At 40.4% G+C, this 26,691-nt stretch overlaps 1 protein-coding gene across 1 annotated transcript in view; it reads right to left on the bottom strand.

Annotated features, from left to right (window-relative positions):
- MSRA (methionine sulfoxide reductase A) overlaps nt 1–26,691 on the bottom strand; it is a 293,652-nt gene that overhangs the window by 87,355 nt on the left and 179,606 nt on the right. The window contains exon 5 of the mRNA XM_069850727.1: nt 8,721–8,827. Coding sequence (XP_069706828.1) covers nt 8,721–8,827 — 107 coding nt within the window. The remainder of the gene's footprint in view (nt 1–8,720; nt 8,828–26,691) is intronic.

Below are 26,691 nucleotides of genomic sequence, written 5' to 3'. Positions count from 1 at the left end.
TAATATACCATGGGATAACGGGGAAATTTATTTCCTATGATTGTTGGCAGATAAAATAGCAACAACATATATATACACTAGCAAATAGTTCTGGATGGAAAATAATCATCCCTGGCATAATCAGCTGATTGAGATAAAAATAAAAAATATTACAGAAAGTAAAATGAGGGAGATGGCATTAAAAGCTCACATTTGTGTGTGTATGCGGGGATGCCATCATCATAGTATCACAGACTGGTTTGTGTTAGAAGGGACCTTAAAGCTCATCCAGTTCCAAATGCCCTGCCATGCCAGGGACACCTCCCGCTGGAATAGGTTCTCCCTGCAGGGAGACCTTAGAGCATCCTTCAAGTACTTAAAGAGGCCTACAGGAAAGCTGGGAAGGGGCTCTTCATCAGGGAGTGCAGGGATAGAATGACGGGTGAATGGTTTTATGCTGACAGAGTACAGATTTAGATTAGATATTAGGAAGAAACATTTTACGATGAGGGTGGTGAGGCACTGGAACACGTTGCCCAGAGAAGTGGCGGCTGCCCCATAACTGGAGGTGTTCAAGGCCAGGTTGGATGGGGCTTGGAGCAACCTGATCCAGTGGGAGGTGTCCCTGCTTATAGCAGGGCGGGTGGAAATTTAAAGGACTTTGAAGTCCCTTCCAACTCAAACCATTCTCTGATTCTCTGATTCTATGACATGTTTTCTTTAAGGAATGCAAAACCTGAGCCTTGAAGTTGACTGCTGAGGAGTTCTAATAAACACAAAGTTGTCTAATTCTTCAACTTTCTACAAAAACACAGTTTTCACAATCAGTGGATGGTATTGCAAATTTGTAAAAGAGGGAACCAGAACCAGTTTCCTGCACCACTTCAAAAGAAACAAGACAACACATGCAACACTGTGCCAATTTGTACTTGGTTAAAAACAAAATCAAATGGAAAAAACAAAGCGATGTTCAAATGATAAGGAATCTAATTAGTGCCAATCAATATGATTTGGTAGAAAACAGGTCATATATAGACACAACATCTTTCTTTGATGAGATTACAAGTTAAACTGAGAAAGGAAACTTTGTAGATACAATACAGATAAAATTTCATGTTTGATTTAGTACCTTCAAACTATTTTAATAAAAATGTGCTACATGTTATCAATACAGTAAATGATAACTGGATTAAGATGGACTTTCACCAGAATTCTGATAAAGCACATTGATCATTGATTCTGTCTAGAGAAGGGCAACAAAGCTGGTGAAGGGGCTGGAGAACAAGTCTTACGAGGAGCAGCTGAGGGAACCAGGGTTGTTTAGCCTAGAAAAAAAGGAGACAGAGGGGAGACCTCATCACTGTCTACAACTACCTGAGAGGAGGTTGTAGTGAGGTGAGCGTTAGTCTCTTCTCCCAAGTAACAAGTGATAAGATGAGAGGAAATGGCCTCAAGTTGCTTGCACCAGGAGAGGTTCAGGTTGGATATTAGGAAAATTTTCTTCACTGAAAGGGTCCTCAGGCACTGGAACCCTGGGAAGTGGCTGAGTCCCCATCCTTGTAGGTATTTAAAAGATGGGTAGACAAGGTGCTCAGGGATATGGTTTAGTAGTGGACAGATACCGTTGGACTTTATGATCTCAAAGGTCTTTTCCAACCAAATGATTCTATGATTCTAAGAATGAAGGCCACATCTACAGAAACACATGCATATCAACAGCAATGTGTCCAGGGAGGTAATCTGACCTTTATTTACGTCACTGATTTAGATCATTCTGGGTTATTCTATCCAGTCCTAGTATCCATGTTTTAAGAGAAAAAAAAAAAAAAAAAAAAAGAAGAAGCTGAATTTTAAAAGAAAAAAAGTTCAAGAAAGTTCAAGACTATACTAAAAAATCTTTTAGGTGAAAGTCACTGACACAAGAACATTGGTGTGTGAAGCTATGATTTTGACATTTCCTGATGCAAAATAATAATAATTACAATAATTATTATAATAGAGTAATACTGACTATTCTCCTGAAGAGGTGGTGGATCCATGGCTTTCACCATCAGTCACCTGCTGTTAAAAATATATGCCTTCACCAAGTTGAGGCTTCTGGCTATAAGTCTCCATTATGCCTTTCTCTGCCAGCTTAGAAAGTGCCTATACGTGTAAAAGAGGTTTTTCTTTTATGAACACCTTAAACACAGTCACTTTAAAAATTTAAAAAGACATGTTTTAACTGAGTCACTAAAAATATCCAAAGGAAAGGAGAAAGGCCCAGCCAGAATGGAAACATATTAACCTCAATAATCCATAGGAAGCTAGTTGCTTGGGGAAAGGTCAGGACCAAAAACTACAGAGCAAAAAGTCCAGGGGACTGGGAGCATGGTGTCACGAGATAATTTCTCAGTTCTGAAGGACACATCCTTACAATAAAAAAAACTCATACCTAATATCTAATCTAATTCTCTGTTCTTCTTGCAATCTAGCTCTTACTGAAATCAGCAGACATCCTGGATCTAAAAGAAAAAGGGATTAGTCTACAAGCAACCTGTCAAAGACCATAAAGGGGAAAAAGATCTCAATGCAAAAAGATCACAAGATCAAAATAGGCATGATAATACTGCTTGGTAAACCATGCTCTGATATCTTTTTCCTGAAAGTATTGTTTTCCCAAAAGCTAAAAGTGATCTTTTACTGAGTAGCACACTTCAAGCAGCAAATAATACACAGAATTCTTCAACAATTTGTTGGGGAACATGGGAATAAAAATGTTGAATTTAAAGAAACTCTTGGGCCAGATTTTTAACTCAATTGTATTACTAGAAATTCAGAGTAATTCCATTGATTCTAATTGTGTCTCTCTGGATTTGCAGCTGCACAGCTGATCTTCATTAGATCCTGCAAGAAAATCTTCAGAGGTATCTAAACAAGCTGGGCTGCATCAAAAGAAGTGTGACCAGCAGGATGAAGGAGGAGAATCTCCTCCTCTACTCTGCCCTCACAAGACTTCACCTGAGTTCAGTTCTGGAGTCCTTAGCACAGAAAGGACATGGAGCTGTTGGAGCAAGTCTAGAGGAGGCTAGGAAGATGATCCAAGGGTTGGAGCACGTCCCATTCAAGGACAGGCTGAAAGAGTTGGGCTTGTTCAGTTTGGAGAAGAGAAGGTTCCTGGGAGACCTTAGAGCAGCCCTCCAGAACTTAAAGGCGGCCTACAGAAAAGACAGGGAGAGGCAGGGACACCTTCCACTGGATCAGGTGGCTCAAATCCTCATCCAATCTACCCTTGAATTCTGGACAACCTGGGCCAGTGCCTCACCACCCTCACAGGAAACAATTTCTCCCTAGTATCTAGTCTAAGTCTCTTATCTTTCACCTTAAAACCATTCACCCCTCGGTCCTATCACTGCACTCCCTGATAAAGGTCCCTCCCCAGCTTCCCTGTAGAAACTATTAATGGCACCCAACTTCATGCCATTAAAACTTTATTCTTGTTGCCAGTGTCGTGAAGAAATGCAGTCAAAAATGTGTCTTAATTTTTATATATCTTTATGCTGCAAGGTGAGCAAATTTTCCTGGAGTGACAAGGAAGTCAAATTTTCTGCGGTTTAAAGTAAAATGAAAAGAGGTAGCAACTGTTCACGCAAAACCTCCTCATCTGTAGCTGAATGCAGCTTTCTTAGAGAGGGATGAACATAAAAAGAGTACCTCTGTAGTGCAGAGGAGTGATTACAAAATAAATAATGGCTTAGCCTACCAGAACAGGTTTGCTTATTTTCATAAGAACTACCACCATCAATCAGGAATCAAGTAGCTACTATTCACATCAGAGTGAAGCAAAGATAATTTGATACGTAAAGCTCTGAAGTAGGCATAATTTGAAGAGGAGTAAGCAGGTGGGTTTTTTTTATCAACTCTATTGTATTGCTTTAGTAACAACAATCTACTTTTTAAAAGAGCTATTTAACTTTTCCTTGTCAAAAAAACATATGAATCTCCCAGCCAAAGCATGTTCTAAACTCACTCAGCACACTGCATAAAACCACAGATGAATGTTGTGAACTCAGTCCACAAGGCATTTCTTCATGCAATTTAAACCTCAGAACGGTTGATCCTGTAGGTCTATGAACAGTCTTGCCTCCCATCTTGACAAATACAATCCCAACCACTGCATTTCCTTGCAAATTGCTGCCCCAGGACTCATTGCACTGGCCAGGAAAGTCCAACTCTTAAATCTCTTTTCACAGAATCATAGGATAGTTTGTGTTGGAAGGAACCTTAAAGCCCATCCAGTTCCATTGCCTCTGCCATGGGCAGGGACACCTCCCACTGGATCAGGTTCCACAAAGCCTCATCCAACTCGGCCTGGAACACCTCCAGGGATGGGGCAGCCACCACTTCTCTGGGCAACCTGGGACATGGTCTCACCACCCTCACAGGAAGAAAATTCTTCCTAATATCTAATCTAAATCTCCCCTCTTTCAGCTTAAAATTATTCCCCCTCATCCCTTCACTCCTGTCCCCTTGATCTCTTACTACTCTCTCCAGATTACAACTATGAGAGCAAATGACAGCAACACTTGCCACCAACTTCTCTTGGCTATAACAAATCAGGACCCACTCACATCACCCAACATCTCAGTCAAGAGCTCAAAACTTAATTCACCCATAATTATTCACAGGGGCCTTTTAGTTGCTATGTGGAAGAATTGTCTTTTGCCAAATATTTGCCTTTCTAACAAAGTAATAGACCCATGTTTTAATCTCTGTGCACACTATATTCATTGTCAGTGCTGTCTTACACAGGGCTGCAGAGATGCTGGAAATTTTGGGATACTTTAATGTAAGAAAAACGTGGGGTGAAGAACTCTGTATTCTTGGAGCCTGAAAACCCAGTGTTGGTGCTTGACAAAACAAATGCAGGCTCTGATTCAGAAAAAATGCACACAAAATTCCTCTCCCCCTGATTTCACTATTTGGATTATTGCCTAGATAATCCATTTGAAAACCAAATCCAGCCCAGCAATTGTCTTGAAAATTGAGTAACCTCAGGTTCAACTGTATTAAAAAACCTCAGCTTCAGGCAAAACTGATGGAACAACTCATTCACAGTACTTTCACCAAGCCCTAGCCCTCATTTTATGTTTTTCTGATTACACTTACATTGTGTTACAATTTACCGCCAGCATTATTGTATTATAATATATATAACCACTAGCTGACTCCAACTGTACACATTCAGCTTCATCAACAGCTAAAGACGTATGGCGCAATGCATATTCATTGCTGTATTGCCACTCCTCAGCTGTTAAAACAGCTGCGCGAATCAGCAACAAGTTTCACAACTTAAAATAGATATAACCCTGCAAGATACTTGGGCTCAATGCACTTTACAATTCTCACTCATAGCCTAGCAGGATTTAGGGATGTGTAGCGCTTAACTACAGCGCTTGTCCACTGAAGCATAGCTCTACCCTAAAAGTTTAAGCTACGTTAGCATTTCAGTTTGGAGCAGAAGTGTGCTTTTGTAATAAATCTCCTGATCATTGTCACTTATCAAGCTTTGGTTCACTTCACCGCATGGTCTCGGGATGAATGAACCCAATTCCTTTTGATGGAGCTAAACCAGAAATGCACCACTGACTTCCATCTGCTGGTGGCACACGGTTCAGAGGACCAACCTACTGCTGCTGTAAAGCAAACCCTCTTAAAATGCACACAGTGTGTTCTGGGTCCTCAACACAAACTGGTTTGTTCTGCAGATCTGCTCCTCTCAGCCCATGCTGCTCACTAAAAGTAAACAGAGCTGAGCGCAGCTACCTGGCTCGTAGACAGGAACAGGCACTTCAAGCTAGGCTGTTATGGAGACAGGGATTCATTATATATCCTTGGGGTTGGATGGCTTCAATCTTTTTTTAGGATGAGAGGAAATGGCCTCAAATTGCACCAGAAGAGGTTCAGATTAGATATCAGGAAAAATTTCTTCACTGAAAGAAATCATGCATTGAAAAAGGCTACTCAAGAAGGTGGTTGAGTTCCCATTGTTGGAGGTATTTAAAAGATGGGTAGATGGTATGCTCAGGGATATGGTTTAGCAGTGGGCAGGTAAAGTTGGACTTCATGACCTCAGAGGTCTTTTCCAAGCAATTATTCTATGATGGTATGATGATCCTCAGTGAATAAACATGTGTCCTTTGAGTTAAGAATCTTATCTGGCTTTATGAAAAAAAAAACCAAAAGCAAATAACATCTAGTAAACACATAATTTTCTGTTTGGAGGACATTCTTAACTGTCTTGCAGGCCCTCAGCTCAAAAAGACATCTAAGAGCATATTCAGTCAACAAGTAAATAAAATAACTTTTCTTTTATTCATTTGCTGTACCAAAAACCTGTACAGTCATTCATATGTATTGCAGTTATTGTGCTTCTAATATTTGTTAGTCCTTCCCCTGTTTATGCCATCCCCACATGCTTTGATCTGCTATTACTGGGCGCAAAGATATGGATGTGTCACTGCCAAAAGAAAATCATAAAATCACAGAATGTCCTGAGTTGGAAGGGACCCACAAGGATCATCAAGTCCAACTCCTGTCCCTGCCCAGGACAACCCCAATGTTCACAATGGTGTTTGAGGGCATTATCCAAATGCTTCTGGAATAAAATCAGGCTTGGTGCCATGACTGCTTCCCTAGCGAGCTGCTCCAGTGCTCCACCACCCTCTGGGCGAAGAACCTTTTCCTAATACCCAACCTAACCTTCCCCTGGCACATCTTCCTGCCATTCCCTCGGGTCCTATCATTGGTCGCCAGAGAGAAGGCATTGGTATTTATTTTAAATTCCTGAAACAATAAGGAAAATGGTTGCATTACATTTACACTAAAATCATGTCACACAAAACATTTAATATGAAAAGGGATTCCTGAACATGTTGTTTGCTCAGCATGTTTCCCATACAACCATTCTACTGCCACTGCAGTACCACAGCAGATAATATTGTAGATTTGTTGTTAATAACACACAGAAACCACATATCCTCTAGGAATTTCAGTACATGTTTCCTTAGTTGGCATCATTCCCTTCTTTCCCCCCTGCTTCAGTGCAAAAACAAACTCTACATGTGATCGCTTACAGAGTTGTGCGTAATTATATAAATGTACTAATTATATCCACTTTTTAAATGGCGACAGACTTCAAAGTAGGTAAATTTTAAATTGTGCCATTAAAAAACCTATTTGATGATGGAAATGTCTGTAATATCATATTGCAATCTCCTACATCGTAATTTTGCTTTCAAGTCAGTATTAATTTAATGACAAATAACAGCAGAGAATAATAGAGTTGGGAAAGCAAACTGAAAGCTGTAAGACTTACAGAGTGATATTGGCCAGCAGATTCTAACAGAAAGGATCAAAAACACTTGGGAAAGGCAATGGATCTAGGGTAAACAATGAGTAAGAAGTTCTGCATGATAGAAGTTAATACCAAACATTCAGAAACTACTCTGTTAACAGATAAACACCTGCAAGACTGACTTATCCCCATGTGTTCAGCTACTCATGAGAAAAAATATATTTATGTCATTGAACACTTAATTTACATGCACAGTTATCACACTGCTAGGAACGAATTGCAAATTAGTTACTTGCAGTTCAGAGCATCTCTTTGCATGCAAAATAATGCCAACTGCATGTTCAAACCAGCCCTATAAATGCACACATAGCTCAGCCCACCAATGTCACACATGCATTTATGAAAACCAAACTGCCACACAAGACTTCAGCACGTACACCTCCTTTTTGGACCTTGGGACACACCTCTGACAGATATACCCTCACTCTTCAAAACACAGGTATTTACCTTTAACATTAGATATTAGCCAAAATACCTGTTTCTTCAACATAACACCTAGGTGAAGCCATTGTATAAGTGAATACATGAAAGCTCATATTCTTTTAGCACTTCTTAACAGTTACTCTATTGCCCTGGTATCCTAGGTAAGTGGTTTATTTCATACAAGTTATAGGAATTTATATATCTCCGCTGTAGAATCTGAAACTTTCATTTACAAAACCACTAAGCAGATCAGACAGCAATTACAATGCAGCAACACTACAGGACACTAATCCCTCTGCCTTTAAATAATGGCTTACATGGCAGGGAAGAGGCAGAATGCATCTGACTGAAAAACAAGACTGTATACAGAAAGAGAAATGGTCGATCTTCTCTCACGCAAATCCCAGTGTCAAAACACTCTTACTAAGCTACTTTTAATGAAAGACATCTACGGAACAGGAATGGCTTGACAGAAGCATCTTAGAAGCAGCAGTTGGATGATCCTGAGTTATAAAGCTCAAATATTTATCAGGACTCTCCCCCAGGGGTCAAGAATTCCTAGGTCTCAGATTTTGGTTACACCCTTCAGAGTATGGGGTCCACATACACTTGAATAGCTTTAAGATCACAGACTTCTGCTCTGATGCACCCACATAGATATATCTTTAGAAGAGCTTAAAACTATCTCTGCATAAGTAACTGTTTTTCTTTCTGCATAGTTATAAAATGACTCACATACAAAAAGAACATTTTACAAAAGCTGGAATTTAAAGGAAATATGATGCAAGTTCAGTATTGGAACACGGAGCTCCAGTAGCAATGTGGAGACAATGCACAGCACAAGAAGTGACTTTGTGCTAATTGGTGTTGTCTTTGACCTCCACTCACACGTAAAGCAATTCTATGCCCTGCCCAACATTACCTTTTGATATTCCTCCTTAGATCTCAAGGCAGCTTCCATCTGTTCCTGAGAATAGGTGTAGATGGCTGAGCGATACTGTGTGCCGAAGTCATTACCTTGTCGCATTCCTGAGGAGAGAAAAAACACAGTACATCATGATTAAGTTCAACAGATCTGATTTTAGGACATTCCATACACCTGGATTAATGTGGTGGCTTATGTGCATACCCAGTAGGTATTTTTGGGAAGTCCAAGTCTTCCTTTTGTTAAATAGTCCTGAAGAGATTCAACTTTGATATCTCCTTTTAAGTAGTATAAAAATGAAATGTGAGCATTTTACATCTTGGTAAATCACACAGTAGTAAAATACAGATGTAAAACCCTAAATAAACAAGCAATTGTTACTGTAATCAAGGTAGTCTTAAAATATTTATTTTGAAACATGCAAATGGCTAAAAAAACAGTTGATTTTACCAAGTGCTTAAAGATTTTCCTGTGCTGGAGGGGTATATCTTAATGGAGGAAAGGTTCAAAGTCTCCTTGGAGATAACTAGCTCTTCTCTCTTCACAAAGCAACGACTTTGCTAAAAGACTAGTATGCACATTGTACTGAATTAACTCTGAAGTTATCAGTTCCTACCACCATCACTACTTGCTGAGGTGCTGGAGTAGGTCCAGAGAAGGGCAACAAAGCTGGGGAAGGGTCTAGAAAGCAAGTGTTATGATGATCAACTGAGGGAATGAGGATTGTTTAGTCTGGAGGAGGCTGAAAGGAGAGCTTATAACTTTCTACAGCCCCCTGAAAGGAGGTTGTAGTGAGGTGGGTGTTAGTTTCTTCTCCCAGCTAACAAGTGGTAGGATGAGGAAATAACCTTCAGGTTGTACCAGGTGATGTTTAGACTCGCCTGGATTAATAGGAACACTTTCTTTACTGAAAGGGTGGTGAGCCAGTAGAAAAGGTTGCCCAGGCAACTGGTGGAGTCACCATCCCTGGAGGTGTTCAAACACGATGTAAATGCGGCTCTTCAGGACATGGTTTAGTAGGCGCAGTGGTGCTGGACGGACAGTTGGACTTGATGATCTTAGAAGGCTTTTCCAACATTAACGATTCTATGATTCTATAATTCTAGTTATGGACAGAAGCAATGACTCTTGTGAAGCTCTTAAATCTAAGCTCCAAAGAGAATTCTGATAGATAAATAGGCTAAGGAGAAGGTTTGGAGAAAGTCTTGCTGCATTAATACTGTAACAGTGTGAGTAGGCTTAGGAACAGCAATCATTTCACAAAGTTCTTGAATTTGGGAGAAGTAGAAAACAAAGATATGTATATAATACATCTATATACATTTGAGTTTAAGCATTAGCATTCTACAAATCTATTTGTTGCTGAACAAACTATTTATAAACCAGCAGAGATTACAAAAATCTCTTTAAATAGAGGATCACTATAAAGTATGGCAATTTCTAACCTGCCCTTCAAGAGCATGAGTTTAGCATGAGCTCATGTGCATGGTGCTCTAAGTGAGAAGACAAACAATGTAATTCAATATACCTACGTGCCACATATACATATATAGTAATAGGGAAGTGGGCAACTTAATTAATTTATTTAAGAGAAGGTTAAGAGGAGAACTGACTGATTTACAGAAAGTTATATAGAGAAATAACCTGAGAAATAAGGCTCTTTAGTCTTTCTAAAATCTCTTAACTAGATACAGCAACTGAAAATAAGACGTGTACAAAATCCAGATGGGAAATATGGCTGTGTTCAAATAGCAGAGAGCACTTTGCTCTGGAACAATGCACCTAAAGCCACATTCCTTTCCTGAGGGGTTCACATCATAGAATTGCAGAATATTTTGCGTTGGAAGAAATGTTAAAGCCCATGCAGTTCCAACCCCCTGCCATTGCCCAGGGACATCTCCCACTGGATCAGGCTGCTCAAAGCCTCATCTAACCTGGCCTTGAACACCTCCAGGGATGGGGCATCTGTGACTTTTCTGGGCAGCCTGTGCCAGTGCTTCACCATTCTCACAGGAAAATATTTCTTCCTCATATCTAATCTAAATCTCCCCTCTTTCTGTTCCCCCTTGTCCTATCCCTGCACTTCCTGAGAAACAGCCCCTCCCCTGCTTTTCTGTAGCCCCCCTCGATGAACTGGAAGGCTGCTATAAGGCCCGAAGGATACACATTTTCTACCAAGATATATCAAAGTTCGAAGACCTGTACAAGATCAGTGATGAAATTACATAGTTAAGGAGGAGTCAGGTTGTGTGATAGTAACAGCCTCTCCTAGCACTCAAACGTTCACTTGCAGTGCTAAACCCTCCACTAGCTGAAATAAGACTCCCTAAGTATTGTAAGCATTACCCCAAAGTGTAGCTTTAATGCCATCAAGCACTGAAACTAAGATGTTCTTTATTTTTACTTATATCAGTTTGCACGTAAATCTCCCACAATAAGTAGCTAATACATTATCTAAGCCACAAGGACTACAAGATAATAAAATAAAATAAATTACATGTGTATAGACATAATCAATTGCCACTGCTGCTGCTGTTATTTGTAAGGTACTTTACATGTGCAAACTTACTTCTTAAGGATCCATCACTGATTTTTTAAAACCCTCTGGCAAGTCTTACTTGTTGAGATTCACGAACTCAATGAGAAGCAAACAAGGCAAGAAATTTAATTTACTAAACAAAGGTGGTAGGATAACTGAGCTTAACAATTCTGTCTTTGTCTGAAAAAAGAAATAAGTCTACGAAATAAAAAATGATCTCTGCTTGGCTATCTAAAAATTCCACAAAGTCATCTGTATTTAACTTCCCTTAATTCTCTAACTCGTCTTTCTTATCTTGTCTCTCATGACATTCTGTCTCTCTCTGTTAATATGACACCATCATTATACACATTAGGCCTCAGATAAGAACGAGAAAATATACATAATGCAATGAAGATGCTAGAGATATTGTACACTGCTAAATCAGAAGCCATTCTTACAAGGGATTGTCAACATTGCTGCTGTTGATCTAGCTACACTGGATGCACATTGAACTCTAAAAAAAAAGGCTTCTGCTGAGAAAACGAGCCAACCTCTGATCTTCAGTGCACCAAAATGGTTCCACTACAGCCAAGGAATCTCTTCTAAGTTTATAATACAAATAAAACCACAAATAATCTCCACAGGCTTCATGTCATTCACCCTGCAAGTTTCCAGGTAATTAAATAGGACTTGCACACATTTGGTTAACACCCTTCAGCATCTATTGCAAATCAGACATAATAAAAACACTGAGATTTGGAAGCACTTTGAATTACCATTGTCTTTGTTACATTTACACAAAAAAAAAGAAAAAGCTCTTGGCATTCCGGACTGGACAGATTAAAGCAATATTTGTTACCACTAATGGACATACTTCAGGTTCAGATTTCTAGTAAAAAATCTATACAAAGAATTTTATCAATATAAGATTTTTTTTTAAGAGGTGCATTTGATTTTGCTTAAGTTCCAAACTAAACCAGTGAATCAGGTTTGTCTAAATCATAACTATTGGAAGAAGAAAGAATTCCTACAGAACGTCAGCTGCAAATCTTCAGAGCAGCTGGATCTTCTAGACAGGAAAACGCAGATTGCTTACAACTGTTCTTCTCCAAGATACCTTAAAGCCACTCTCTGTGTAAAATCTGCCAAGTTAGGGGTAGAATTTAGGGTAGGTCCAGAAGATAACTTCTCTTCAAGGCTATAATACATAGGGAAGTCTGTCTGTAGGGCCTGATTCATACAATCATAGAATCTTATAATCATAGAATCATTAAAGTTAGAAAAGACCTCTAAGATTAACAAGTCCAACTGTCAGCCTAACAACACCATGCCTACCAAGTGCCATGTCTACATGGTTTTTGAACAACTCTAGGGATGGGGTCTCCACTACTTCCCTGGACAGCCTGTTCCAATGCTTCATCACTCTTTCAGTAAAGAATTTTTTCATAATACCCAATCTAGATGTCCCCTGGCACAACTTGAGGCCATTGAACCTCCTTTTCATTCTAGGCCGAGATGCTAACCGAGATCCCTCTTAAAGCTGTTAACAAAGTATTTTAACACTGAGGAATGAGAACTCTGACAGGAAGAAAGACGTTCACCAACTCTATCAGGAACTTTCCACAGAATGAAACAACATATAAAAAGCCTCCTGTACAGCTGCAATGCCCAGCAGACACACTTTGAGTGATCTCAAGCCCATTACTCTCCAACAAGTAGTTTAAGGAAAAGCTTCCAGAGGCCTAAAAGCAGAATGTCATCTTGCATGGCCCATCAGCCCTGCTCCACTTTGTCGCAACAGCACACTCATAGGACTCTATCCCAGTGTTGACCAGAATCTCTATAACTAGAGACAACCAGGCAGAGTTTCAAGTGGTACCCACTGTCTCTGCCACAACACAGAAGAAGCCAAAGCCTAAGTTATTTCCATGATTTCTACCTGGCGTTAGAAAGTTCAGAGTAGAAGCAGTTCCTTGAACTTCATTCAGGTCCTCCGGGATTCTGACACCAGAAGACCCTTGGCCAGCCCAGGGTCTGCAAAACCACCCCACTTCATCTGGCCGTACTTCACTAACATTAATGGTGTGAGGCAGTAACAGTCAAAAAGGCAAATAACTGCCTTCCTGATGAGGTGATCAGGAACACATCTAACAGTTACAGGAACAAATATGACCTGGAGTCAAAAGGGTGGCACTTGATGTTAATGCCTGAGACAACAAAAATGGTCTACGACATTGATAACAACCATACTTAGATAGAGAGGCTAACTTCAGAACTGATAGAAAAGCATAGAATTTTCACCTATCTGGCAAGAAACAAAAATATGTGGTTTTGAATACGCTGCATAGGGCCGAAGAGTATAAGCCCAAAGCCAGTCTTTGTAATCTCTTGTTTCTGAGGAACAAGTGAGAATGAAGCCATCTGGAACACTAAATATGTTTAGATCTTTGGGCATGGATCATATTTAGGAATTTCACTTTGGCCAACCAAAGCACCTCAGGGGTTCTCAGCCTGGATCACTCTGGACAACAGAATTTCCTCACTGTTCCAGCAGAGGCCGGAACACCAATCAATCAAAAAATGCCCTCAACAGCTAAGCACTTGCTCTGACTTACATGAAATAGAAATTTGTAGCCACAGAATGGTTGATGGAAAGAACAAGGAGCTGTGATGCTTTCTGAGATCCTTCAAGAGGTACAATTCCCAGGTGGAGCTTGCAATGCAATAGAAACACAGTGCCACTGGAAAAACTATTATTTGCCAAAATGTAGATAACAATCAAAGAAAAGGATGTACAAAATCCTCTAACCAATATTTTCATATTTTCTGATTTACCTGGGTTGGAATTACTTAGTTTTGGCCTCCCTCATATCCTTAGCATCAAAATAGTAAATACTAGCTCCACTTTGACTGGAATTGGTGGATGAGAAGCTCAACCCAAGCCAGCAATGTGCACTTGCAGCCCAGAAAGCCAATCATATCCTGGGATGCATCAAAAAACAAGTGTGACCAAAAGCTCAAGGGAGGGAATTCTGCCACTCTACTTCGCTCCTGTGAAACCTCACCTGGAGCCCTGCATTCAGTTCTGGAGTCCTCAGCACAAGAAGGACATGGATCTGTTGAATCAAGTCCAGAGGAGGGACATGATGATGATCAGAGGGCTGGAGCACCTCCCGTATGAGGACAGGCTGGGACAGTTGGGCTTGCTCAGCCTGGAGAAGAGAAGGCTCTAGGGAGACCTTAGAGCAGCCTTCCAGAACTGAAAGGGGCTCCAGGAAAGCTGGGAGGGACTCTTTATTGGGAAGTGTAAGGATAGGACAAGGGGAAATGATTTTAAGCTGAAAGAGGGGAGATTTAAATTAGATATTAGGAAGAATTCTTTATCCTGTGAGGGTGGTGAGGCACTGGCACAAGTTTCCTAGAGAAGTCATGGATGTCTCATACCTGGAAGTGGCTAGGTTGGATGATGCTTTGAGCAACCTGCTTGAGTGGAAGGTGTCCCTGACCACAGCAGGGGAGTTGACACTGGATGACCCTTAACTTCCCTTCTAGTCCATAACATCACATAATTCTATGATTCTACAAATGAGGAGAATATATTAAATCATCCCTGCTTCTGTTCATCTGTGTGCTACTTCTTCCTTCATAGCTTCCATAACTTGTCAAAGCTCCAATGTCTTCTTGACCAGGGCAAAGAGTTGCCTCTTTAAAGCAATTACACAATTATTATGCTACAGTTTGAGTTTCTGTTGAGATGCATCTCAGATAGGTCACTGTTCTGCCTAACTCCACGGTATCTAGAGGTCAATGAGAAATCAGAATAACCACAGCATGAATAAAAACACATTTTTCCAAGTGCTGTACTTTTGTCTTTCTTTAGAAATTGCAAACAAGCAGATTTGTTTCAAAATGGTGATTGTTTAATATATGACCCACAGAAGGCTAAAAGAAAATACAATTTATTTTTTTATTGGCCAAATCAGGGATTTCTTTTGAAGACTCGACCATCTAATGACTTGAAAGTTGTACTTGAACAACACTCCTTACCTTCTCTCCATTTAAAAATAATAATAATAAAAAGTAATGGCATTATTTGTCAACCTTGCTATTCTCAGAGGACCCCAGGCTTAATGGAGACAAATGGCTAAGGTCTGTTAGACTTTTCCGTGCCACCCAGTGATATTTTAAAGGGCAGTTCATAGCTTTTATTTTTATCATATTTTTTTTTCTGTGATTTATGGACTTTTCTTCAGTTGTCACTTATTTTCTTATACCCGCAGAAACCTGATACAGTGATTGGTCATTAGCTTTTCCCCAATCAATCCTTGCTGAGTTCAGACTAATAAAACTCCTTTTTCCAGCTCATCATATAATTATTTAGTAAAAATCAATTGCACCACGTTACCCTGGTTTGATGCCATCACTCACTGTAATGATTACATCTATACTGCTTAAAAGTTGCCAAGGGAAAGTAGAACTCTTTATGGCATATGATTAAAGGAAAAAAATGTTAATAGAAAAGTTAAGGTGCTGTGGATTGAGAGTTCTTGCTGATTTTCAAGGTGTTGGTGTGAAGGGGGGATAAATGAAATATGAAAGAGTTTCTTCAGAAGGCTGCAATACATTAATGGGCTTCTATATATTAAAGAAAACTTTTATACTGTCAACAGAACAAAAGGTTTACGAAGCTTTCAATATACTTGGTTTTCAGTGTCAAGGAGGAAACTACACTTTTTCTCTTCCCTTTGGGATCAAGGCAGCAAATACTAGCTTTCCCTATAATTTCTGACTTGCACATATACTTTAAAACATCATAGCAACAGCAATGTAGCAGCTGAAAGAACTGAAGTTGTTTAGCCTGGAGAAGAGGAGGCTGCGGGGAGACCTCATCACTCTCTGCAGCTCCCAGAAAGGTGGTTGTAGTAAGTTGTGTGTTGCTCTCTTCACCCAAATAACAAGTTATAGGATGAGAGGAAATGGTCTCAAGATACTCTTGAGGAGGTCTGAATTGGATTTCAGGAAAATATTCCTTTACTGAAAGAGTGGTCAAACATTGGAACAGGCTGCCCAGGAAAGTGGTGGAGTCTTCATCCCTGGAGGTGTTCAAAAACCATGTAGACATGGCACTTGATGAGATGGTTCAGTAGGCACAGTGGTGGTGGGTTGACAGTTGGACTTGATGATCTTAGAGGTCTTTTTCAACCTTTATGATTCTATGATTTAATATTTTTAATAATTTCCTTCAGAAAAAATGTCAGGTGAAAAGTACTTCTGCTTAAGTTTTTTTGTCTTTATTCACCAAACTACCAGATTATAGGTTTTCTCGTGTGGCTTTGAAACTAAAACAGAATCACAGGTTGGCTGAGGTTGGAAGGCATTTGTGGAAGTCTCTAGTCCAACCCCACTGCTCAAAGTAGTGGCAGCTACAGCTGATTGCCCTGGGCCTCATCCAGTCCGGTTTTTATATCTTCAAGGACAAAGACAACACAAAATACTTCCTTAAGATTTCCAGTGCTGGTGTAAATGAGCTTGTTGACAGTCGTAGGAGCTGAGACACTCTATGCCTATGCAAATACCTAATTTTGCATGGCTTTATTTCAGCCTTTATCCTGCCTGACACGACCATGCTAGTGAGACAAATCTGACTGAAGATTTTGATAATTTTCAAAACCAAATAAATGAGTAGAGCAGGAGTGTCTGGAAGAGACTGGAGGACATGACACAGGGTAGAAGGGAGCCCCATATTTTCTAAAGCACAAATGGAAGACTGGCAAAATGCGCAAGAGGATCTGACATGGCAAAAGATGTTTCTGTTTAGGCATCTGAACTGAGCCTTCACAGCCTCTGTTCTTCATGGACTGGCTGTGTCGTGATGCTTACAAAAAGCTGGACAACTACTGATCATGCGAGAAAATATACTTAAGAAATAAAGCAATTCACATTAGCTACTGCACAAATCTCAGCTATGGAATCACATAGATTTGGTGTTCTTTTCTTCATGTACCTTCTCCTTTCTCATTTATCTGCTGCTTACTAGTGTCTTGCCTACATTTAGGTATGTGTTAGTGCTATGTGTCTATACCTAGTATGATCCACTAAGTGTAATTGCAATAGTAATAAAAATCATTTGTGATAATAAAAATAACAGTGTTGTCATTTATTTTTATCAGCAAATAAACTCATGGGATACTGTTTTCTCAAAACGCAGACAAGTATGTCCTTATAAATATGCAAGAGGAAATTGCAGGCAGAGGAACACAGTCATTCACTGAAAATATTGTTGTTTAGAAGAGAGTCGGCTTTGACCTCTTGTACCTAATTATACACGAAAACAAAGATTAAAAGCCTACTAATAATCACCATAAACTATGATTAATGATGCCATGCTTTAGCACCTCAGATTTCACTAGTGGGTTATTTGAAGAAGAAAAGAATATTTGGTATTACTTTGTTTTGACTTTGCCTCTTGCTATCCTTGTAAAAAGATCAGGAACAGTCCATCAAAAAAATCTGCAGAAAAAAAACTTCTAAGGTTGCACTTTCCTGATTCTATAAACACACATGAACATCTAGATGCTGTTATTCACACCACTTATCCATTGGCTTCATGGATATCTGAAAGCTACTGAAGGCAGTCCTAAGCACTGAAGTCCAGATTTTCCTTTGGAAGTTATAAATCCACAAGCCTGAAACAAAATGAAGATTCCTTTCCGCATCCTTCCTTCTTCCTCTCCTCAATTACAAACAGAGCTATGCTATAACTATAAAATAACCCAGAAAGCAAAAACATCTTCCAATGTTGTTCTTAGCAGATACAGGCATTATGAACAAAAGGAATCACAGAATGGTTTGGGTTGGAAGGGACCTTAAAGCCCATCCATTTCCAGTACCCCTGCCATGGGCAGGGACACCTTCCACTGGATCACATTGTTCAGAGCCCTGTCCAACCTGGCCTTGAATGTTTCGACCACCTGTTTTGGAAAACTGTGCAAGCCCTTACCACCCTCATTATAAACAATTTCATAGAATCATAGAATAACCAGGTTGGAAGAGACCCACTGGATAATCGAGTCCAACCATTCCTATCAAACACTAAACCATGCCCCTTAGCACCTCATCCACACATCCCTTAAACCCCTCCAGGGAAGGTGACTCAACCACTTCCCTGGGCAGCCTCTGCCAGTGCCCAATGACCCTTCCCGTGAAAATTTTTTCCTAATGTCAAGCCTAAACCTCCCCTGGCGGAGCTTGAGGCCATTCCCTCTCGTCCTGTCCCCTGTCACTTGGGAGAAGAGCCCAGCTCCCTCCTCTCCACAACCTCCTTTCAGGTAGTTGTAGAGAGCAATGAGGTCTCCCCTCAGCCTCCTCTTCTCCAGGCTAAACAACCCCAGCTCTCTCAGCCGCTCCTCATAAGGCCTGTTCTCCACCCCTTTCACCAGCTTTGTTGCTCTTCTCTCGCTCCAGAGCCTCAACATCCTTCTTGTGGTGAGGGGCCCAGAACTGAACACAGGATTCGAGGAGCGGTCTCATCAGTACCGAGTACAGAGGGAGGATAACCTCCCTGGACCTGCTGGTCACGCCGTCTCTGATCCAAGCCAAGATGCCATTTCTTTCTTATAGCTCATCTAAATCTGCCCTTCCTTCAGGTGAGTGGTGAGTTCATGTTTCCCACAGCATAAGAGCCACAGCATCATCTTCAATGGCACAAAAGATTGATGCCATGGCTTTGTTTTTTTCCCTGTCTTCAAGGAACTATTTTATAACTGACTGTAGCAATACTGAAAGACAAAGTCAATTTTTTAGTAGTTCTGGAGAAGTGGTTAGCACATCATTCTCAGATATAAAATAAATAGGCTAGCAGTAGTTTAAAAGTAAGAAGATATTAGAGCCCAGAAGGGCTTTTGCCTTTGAGCCAGAATTGATTCAGCACCACTCACTTCATAATGCAAACTATTCAGCCATCTCAGCAACCACTGCACTGGCTAATAATCTCCTTCATTAAAAAAGATGCAGAGTCAAATCTCTGTGATATGGAAAAACAACATCTCCTAAATGGGAAATATAGGTCAGAAAAAGTCTATTCTAATTTATATGGATAAAAAGAGTCTAATATGCAAATTGGGTCATGACAGCTAAAATTCCTGGGGACGCAAATCAGCCTAATAATATGTATTTATTTTTAATGCATATTTAGTTCCCAAGAAAGGACAAAGAATAAGAACAACATAACATTAGGCATTTCAGCTCATGAAAGAAATGAAGCTGCACTTTCAAAGCGCAGGATTGGTTAAACATCACTGGCAAAGACTATCTATCTTTGCTGCTTTGCAAAAAGTATAGACTGCAAGTATTTATGAGGTGGTTATGGGCAAGGGACCACTAAACTGATTGCTGGTGGGATGGGTAGACATCAGTCAACTATGTCCTACTATTGGTATTTCGTTGGAAAGAGCAGGAATTAGAAGAACCTGAAAGCCACAGAAGACAGTCTCCTATCAAACTACTCACATAGTGCATATTCCTATTTTTGAGTCACAAATCCTGCATGAACCAATATATATTTATCTTTATTGTATCTCAACATATAGATTTCTGTGTTTGTTTGTTCTTTTTTTAATCTATCAACACGGAGCTGTGCTTTATTCATTTTTTCCAAGAGCCTCCCAGCAATGTCTTTACCACAGATTTAATTAGCATCCCCTCCACTGTATCCTCCAAGTCATTAATGAAAATATTGAAGAGCATTGGACCAAAGATGGCTCCCTAAGGGGTCAGTAATTCTATTTTGAATATATTTAATATGTCTGGTGACAACAGATTTTGTATTTCTACTGTTCTTTTGTTACACCTTGTAATAATGCTGAAAACATCAGGACTCTTAATAATCTTTGAAACAGAAGACAAAGGTGCTCTAAGCTTTAATCTGAGACTTGCAAATTTCATTCAAATTAAAAAGGGAAGAGAGTTACAGAAATGCAAAGAAAAAATCAAAAATGATTATATTTTCCACGCAGACATTACTTTTTTCCCTTTAATCTCTAAATGAAGTCAGAGGCCCGTAGCAGAATACATAATGCTGGTTTAGGGTCGCTGTAGCGTTTTTTATGTGTACAGCTGTTCTTCCACTGGTATAAGTAGTCACATCTGCTCATTAGCAATACAATGTCATTTCTAGCGTCTAATTTTAATTATTTGCAGATGATAGATTCCTTATGCAATGTCTAAAAAAAGTACAGTCCTTCAAAACTGGTGAGAAATAAATATACCCTCTGCCACTAAAATGGGTCAGCACAATGGAAAACAGATATTAATCTGGAGAATTCACATATCAGCACTAACACCAAACACCAAAATGTTTGGAAGGTCACAGAGAGGAGAAACAACTCATAGATCTCTTCTTTATTGTGGATACACAAGACATATGGACTAAGAGATGTTCTGAACAAATCTGGCAGGTGATGAGTTTGTTGTGGCACAGACAGTCTTCAACGGCTGGAAAAATATCAGTTCTGCTTACATTTCCTGTGCAAACACAGGCAAGATAAGGCCTTCTTCATGACAGAGAGGAGGAGTGAGATTACTTACCAGTGAGTTTGGTTCTCTGTATACTCCTACTCAAAGAATTAATAAGGCTAGAAGCAGATTTACAGAAGCTCCTGGGCAGCTATGGCCATGGGTGCTTTTGCCCTTCACCCCGCTATCAGAGTACGACCAAAGCTATGGAGTGTTGGCTTCTTGTCAGCTCCTTACACTAATTCAAAAATCCAAACAGAAAGCCAGAAGAAGCAAAGAAAAGGATGGGGTTTGTGTACAACAGGATCTCACACAAGTGATTGGTGGTTGTAGCTCAGTTATTTCTTATGCGCTGGAAAGGATTAGGTACTCTTGACAAACGTAGGGAGAAGAACTACCAGAAAAATCATCCATTTTGTATCATTTTCAAGAGAGAAAAGAGCTAAAGAGGGTGAGTGGACTTTTTTCATTGCCCTAAGCATGTTCTAAAGAGAAATAAATAGTATTGCTGTTCTTATCTTCTGACCCAACCAACAAGGAGCCTTTCTTTAAAGTTGCCTTGGACTGGGCTGAAATCTCTGACACACAGAATCACAGAATGGTTTGGGTTGGAAGGGATCTTAAAAGCCCATCTAGTTCCAACCTCCTGCTATGGGCAGGGACACCTTCCACTGGATCAGGTTGCTCAAAGCCTTGAACACCTCCAGAGATGGGGCAGCCACCACTTCTTTAGGTAACCTGTGCCAGTGCCTCACAACCCTCATAGGGAAACATTTCTTTCTAAGATCTAATGTAAAACTCCCCTCTTTCAGCTTAAACCTGTTCCCCACTATCCTGTCCCTGCACTCCCCAGTAAAGAGCTCCTCCTCAGCTTTCCTGTAGAACCCTTGATGTACTGGAAGGCTGCTAGAAGGTCTCCTTCTATGAGAAGCCTTCTCTTCTCTAGGCTAAAAGAAGCCCAACTCTCTCAGCCTGTCCTCCTATGGGAGGTGCTCCAGCCTTCTGATCATCTTCTTGGCCTCCTCTGGACTCGCTCTAACCAATCAATGTGCTTCCTGTACTGAGGACTCCAGAACTGAACACAGGACTCCAGGTGAAATCCTGTATAACTTCAACCACATACAGGGTCAGGAGAATTATGAGCAGCAGTTTGCTCTACAGGAATGACATTTGCACAGTGAGAGACTCCTCTGGTAACGGACAGATTTTTCCAAAGGTTGTGAGAAATACTTTCTGACACCACACTAAGAGTGGCCAAAATTTCTGATTAGATAAAATATGACATTTTCCTCCCTGAGCATAAGCACAGTTGGGTTTTGCAATTGGCTCACACATGTTAGGACAAAGCTAATGCCAGAAGGGTGGCCCCACTAGCAGTCATGCTTCTGGCAATTTAAGTCCTGGCCGAAAATTACATTTCACTTTGATTCATGCAAGGTTAATTTTCAGCTTGATCAGAGAATATTGTGATTGCCAGCGTCAACACAAAGAAAGTTTGTCCCCTGCAAAGATGTCAGGGAGAAAGAAGAAAATTACCCTTCTCCCTAATAGCTAAGTCCAATATTAGCTATCAGCGATCATGAAACTACAGGCTGAGGCACAACACAGACAAACAATGGTCTGGAAGTCCACATCCCTCTAGACAGACAGCAGAGGCACTGGCAGAACCATTCTCAGAGTTCAATTCTAAGGAGAGAGTCAAACTTATATCCTATAAATCTGCAAGGCTGTAAGGATGGCCCCTTTAGTGTAAAAACAAGGCTATATAGAATCTAGCCTATACCTCCATACACTTTAGAAAAATAAAATCATGCACAAAGTGAAGAGCCATAATATTCTTTTGCGGTGTTTTCAGCATATCGCATTCATACTCTTTTTCTGTCTCAATGACAAGGAAGCAAGCACCTCAAGCACTTATAGAGTTGCACAGAGCAATCCTCTTATAGATAAGATCATTCCTAGGAGAGAAGCAATGCTGATCCTTGAGTTAGAGGCAGAACAGAGATGACAACTGCATGTCACTCGGTAGAAGTCAGGGGCTTGTTTGTTGCTTTTTAAGTATCTCGAATGTAATGAATTATAAAATAGAGCCAAAATTAACAGTCAAGGAGGACTTTATCAGGGCCCCACACTTTGGAGATGCTCATCTGGGAGAATCTCTTTTAACTCCTAGACTGGTTGACTTGATCAAAGGTTCTTGCTTTTCAGTAGTCTTCTGTATAATACTCAGACTCAAGAGCTTCACATTACAAGAGCCAGGCTGCCTCTCAGAGAAAATTCGAATCCCAGTGATAAGTCAGTCTTATCTTGAAGACAGGAGGCCCAACTGTTTGGAAAGCAGGAACTTTTGAATATTAATATGCTCAAATAATAACAAATGATAGGACTGCCAGCAACTCTTTAGCAAGTTGGTACCATCTAGATAGATATTTCACAGGTCTGTAACTACAACAGAATGTACATATTTGACATTTAATGACAGAATAATTAGACAAGCCCATTATCTCTGCTGGGGGTGGGAGATCTGGGTGTTAACACAGCTTCTGGAGAGAAGGTAAGACAGTGTCACAGACAAAGCTCTTTTGAGTGATGACTATACTCAAGAAGTCCAGCAATTGCTGATTTCATCCAAAGAGTGTGCTGAATTTAATGAATAAGAAATATTCCTAATTTATCTGCTAAGAAAAAAACTTCCACAGACTGAATCGTGCATGCCCGTAATCCTGGCTAAATAAGACTTACTGCACGCAGATAACTGAACCTCAGCAAAGCTGAAAAATATCATAGGTTAGAGAGATAATTCCCACTTTCTGTATATTCACAAAGGATCATACAATCATAAAACAGTTCGGGCTGGAAGGGCCATTAAAGCCCATCCAGTTCCAAACCCCCTGCCACTGGCAGGGGCATCTTCCACTGGATCAGGTTGCTCATAGCCTTATGCAACCTGGTCTTGAACACCTCCAGGGATGAGTCGTCCATGAATTCTCTGGGCGACCTGGCCCAGTGTCTCACTACCCTCACAGGCAAAAACCCCATTAAACCATACTAAAAACCTAATAATACCATAAAAGCATAAAGCCGTATTTACCATAGCAAGCTAAAAGCAGGGAGTAGATACAAATCAAGACAGATAAACATTTCCACCACAGAAATCATCTATGGCTAACTGCTCAGACTTGAAAAGGTATCTAAGCATACCGTCCCTATCCTACAAAACACAGAAACTTGAAACTAGGACATTGTGGCTTAGATTTTCCTCAGATCAAGAAAGATGGTAGAGATGTGATGAGCTTTGCAAAGTTCTTGAACAGCGATTAGCATGAAGCAACCATAAAAATACATAGGTAAAGCATCCTATGCAAGTCTGGGTATGCAGAGTCTTCAGAGAGGACTGCCATCTTCTCTGAGGATGAAGTCACTCTCTCATTTCTGACAAATTGTTATGGAAGAACCATTTGGAAATTCTACTGAGCCAAGCATAAATGAAGGCTTGTGTGTGTTTGCGCCAAGCACTGCAGTGCCACGTAGACCAAGATAACTGTGAATGACTTGGGTATCTACACAGCGCAGTGTCATGAAGAGATATTAGCTCAAATCCCTGAAGGAATACAGGCACATTAGCGTGGCTCTGTGCCCGGGCTAATTAAGTGATGGTTTCCCAGTTGCCAGAAATCAGAGTGAATCATACATCTGCCAGCATCCAACCTTCTTCTGCAAGCACAGACTGGAACTATTTTGAACCTCAGTTAAGTGAGAATGAGAGGCAAATATAAAGACATAATGTCATCATTTTACTTTGTATTAAAGCCAGAAGGAATCATAAATTCATCTGAACCGACCTGTTATCACAACTACTACACTTCACCCACATCGCATTGTGTCCTGCATATGAACTTCAATCAGCCTAAAGTAGATACTGACCTACTGTAGGTGTGTCATATGCAGAGTCCAACCATACGCTATCACAGCCAGAACCACAGACGTGGCAGACAACTGATTAGGCAGTAGTTGTCCAGATTATTTCAGCAGAAATCCACTCCTCATACTGCTGTATCCACTCCTCTCCTGTCCTGCCCATTAGCTCCCAGATCTGGCAATCAGGATGAATCCCAACATGGAAGCACGACACAGGGCCCAATTATCCAGAAATAGGATTCTCTGCTGTATCAAAACAACCAGTACATTGAAAAGAAGCCAGCGTTTGATCATGGCCAGTCTCTCAGAATCCAAAGGAAAAAGAACAAAAAAAAAAAAAAGAAAAAAAAAGACCTAAAAATACCTACTGGTAGGGCAAGGGGAAAACCCTCCTTCCTGACCCCTACAAGCAAATCTTAAAGGTCCTGGAGCAAGATTTGAAGATGGCTACTGTCTTAATGTAGAGCTGGAAATTTTTCAAGGATGGTGCCATCAAATTGCTCTGAACACAACTATAAAGGAAGGAACTGAAAAGGGAGACTCATAAATCAACAGATCCCAGTATAGGCCACAATTTCCGACACACAGACATAGAATTTCTTCTCATGACTGGAATCAAGCGCCTCTTTTAAAATGATAAATGATCTCATCGTAAAGACTCAGAAGGATAGTGATGGAAAAAGACTCCAATATTTAATTACACTGAAAGCTGTGAAACTATTTTATTCCAAGGTAGAACTTTTCAAACTTTAGCTTCCATCTACTGGAGCTTGTTATAGCTTACCAAAGGCTGGATTGTCAATCTCACTGTGAGATCTCTGCTCCTCATATTAAGTACCTGGAAAGATTACTTCATCATATTGTTATGTCTCTTCAAAAAGATGAACATGATTATTCACAGCACCAGGTCAGTCTTCTAAGCTCTATATCCCTAAGCTCTGTCCCTCCCTTGAAGCCCCAGCAATATCTCTGTATAATTCCTGGTATGTCAACACAGAAAATGTGCAAAATCTCTGACTCATAGAATTATAGAATGGTTTGGGTCAGAGTGACCTTAAAGATCATCCAGTTCCAATCCCCTGCCATGAGCAGGGACACCTCCCACCGGATCAGGTTGCTCAGACCCTCATCCTGCCTGGCTCTGAACACCTCCAGGAACGGGGCAGTCACCACTTCTCTGGGCAACCTGGGCCAGTGCATCACCAACCCCACAGGAAAACATTTCTTCCTAATGTCTCATCTAAACCTCTCCTCTTTCCTCTTAAACCCATTCTCACTCGTCCTATCACTGTTTTCCCTGATAAAGAGCCCCTCCTCAGGATTCCTGTAAACCCCTTGCAGTACTGGGAGGCTGCTCTAAGGTCTTCCTGGAGCCTTCTCTTCTCCAGGCTCAACAAGCCCAACTCTCTCAGCCTGTCCTTGGATGGGAGGTGCTCCAGCCCTCAGATCATCTTCATGACCTCCTCTGGACTTGCTTTAACAGATTTATGTTCTGAGATTTTTACTGACTGTGCCTACAGAAAAGAGCTTTCATGCTCCTGACTAAGGCAGGAGTTGCAATAGCCATTTTTGTCTTTGTGTTGTGCTCTGGGCTCACTGGAAGACGCGTATCCACAATAATCTCTGTATCTTTCTCAGAATTACTGTTCCTTTGGTATCATATTTTGAAGGTATCATCATCTGCATTTTTTGTTCCCAGATGTAGTAGAGAGTGGCATAATTATGATAGCTGTTAAAATACTGAAATTAGCTACTTCCTGTAATATTTCTGGGAAATGGTAGAAAGGGTGATGTTTATTGAAACTATATAAACATACAAACTGTTTTCTCAACACAGTTTCACATTTATGTTTGCACAGATGTGTGTAATGTCATCACGAAGCGTCTTCCAAGAAAGATAAATTAAAGGAAAATTTTGGATAAGGCAAATAGCATGAATGCTTTGCTGGTGACTCTACATGCCATCTCCTACCTCATTATGTTTTTCTAATCATAAAAGATATTCCCTGCCACTGA

Source organism: Phaenicophaeus curvirostris, chromosome 2 (assembly GCF_032191515.1).
Source record: "Phaenicophaeus curvirostris isolate KB17595 chromosome 2, BPBGC_Pcur_1.0, whole genome shotgun sequence".
Classification (NCBI taxonomy): Eukaryota; Metazoa; Chordata; class Aves; order Cuculiformes; family Cuculidae; genus Phaenicophaeus; species Phaenicophaeus curvirostris.
Note: the sequence above shows the minus strand (reverse complement) of the source record. Positions and strands in the feature narration are given on the sequence as shown.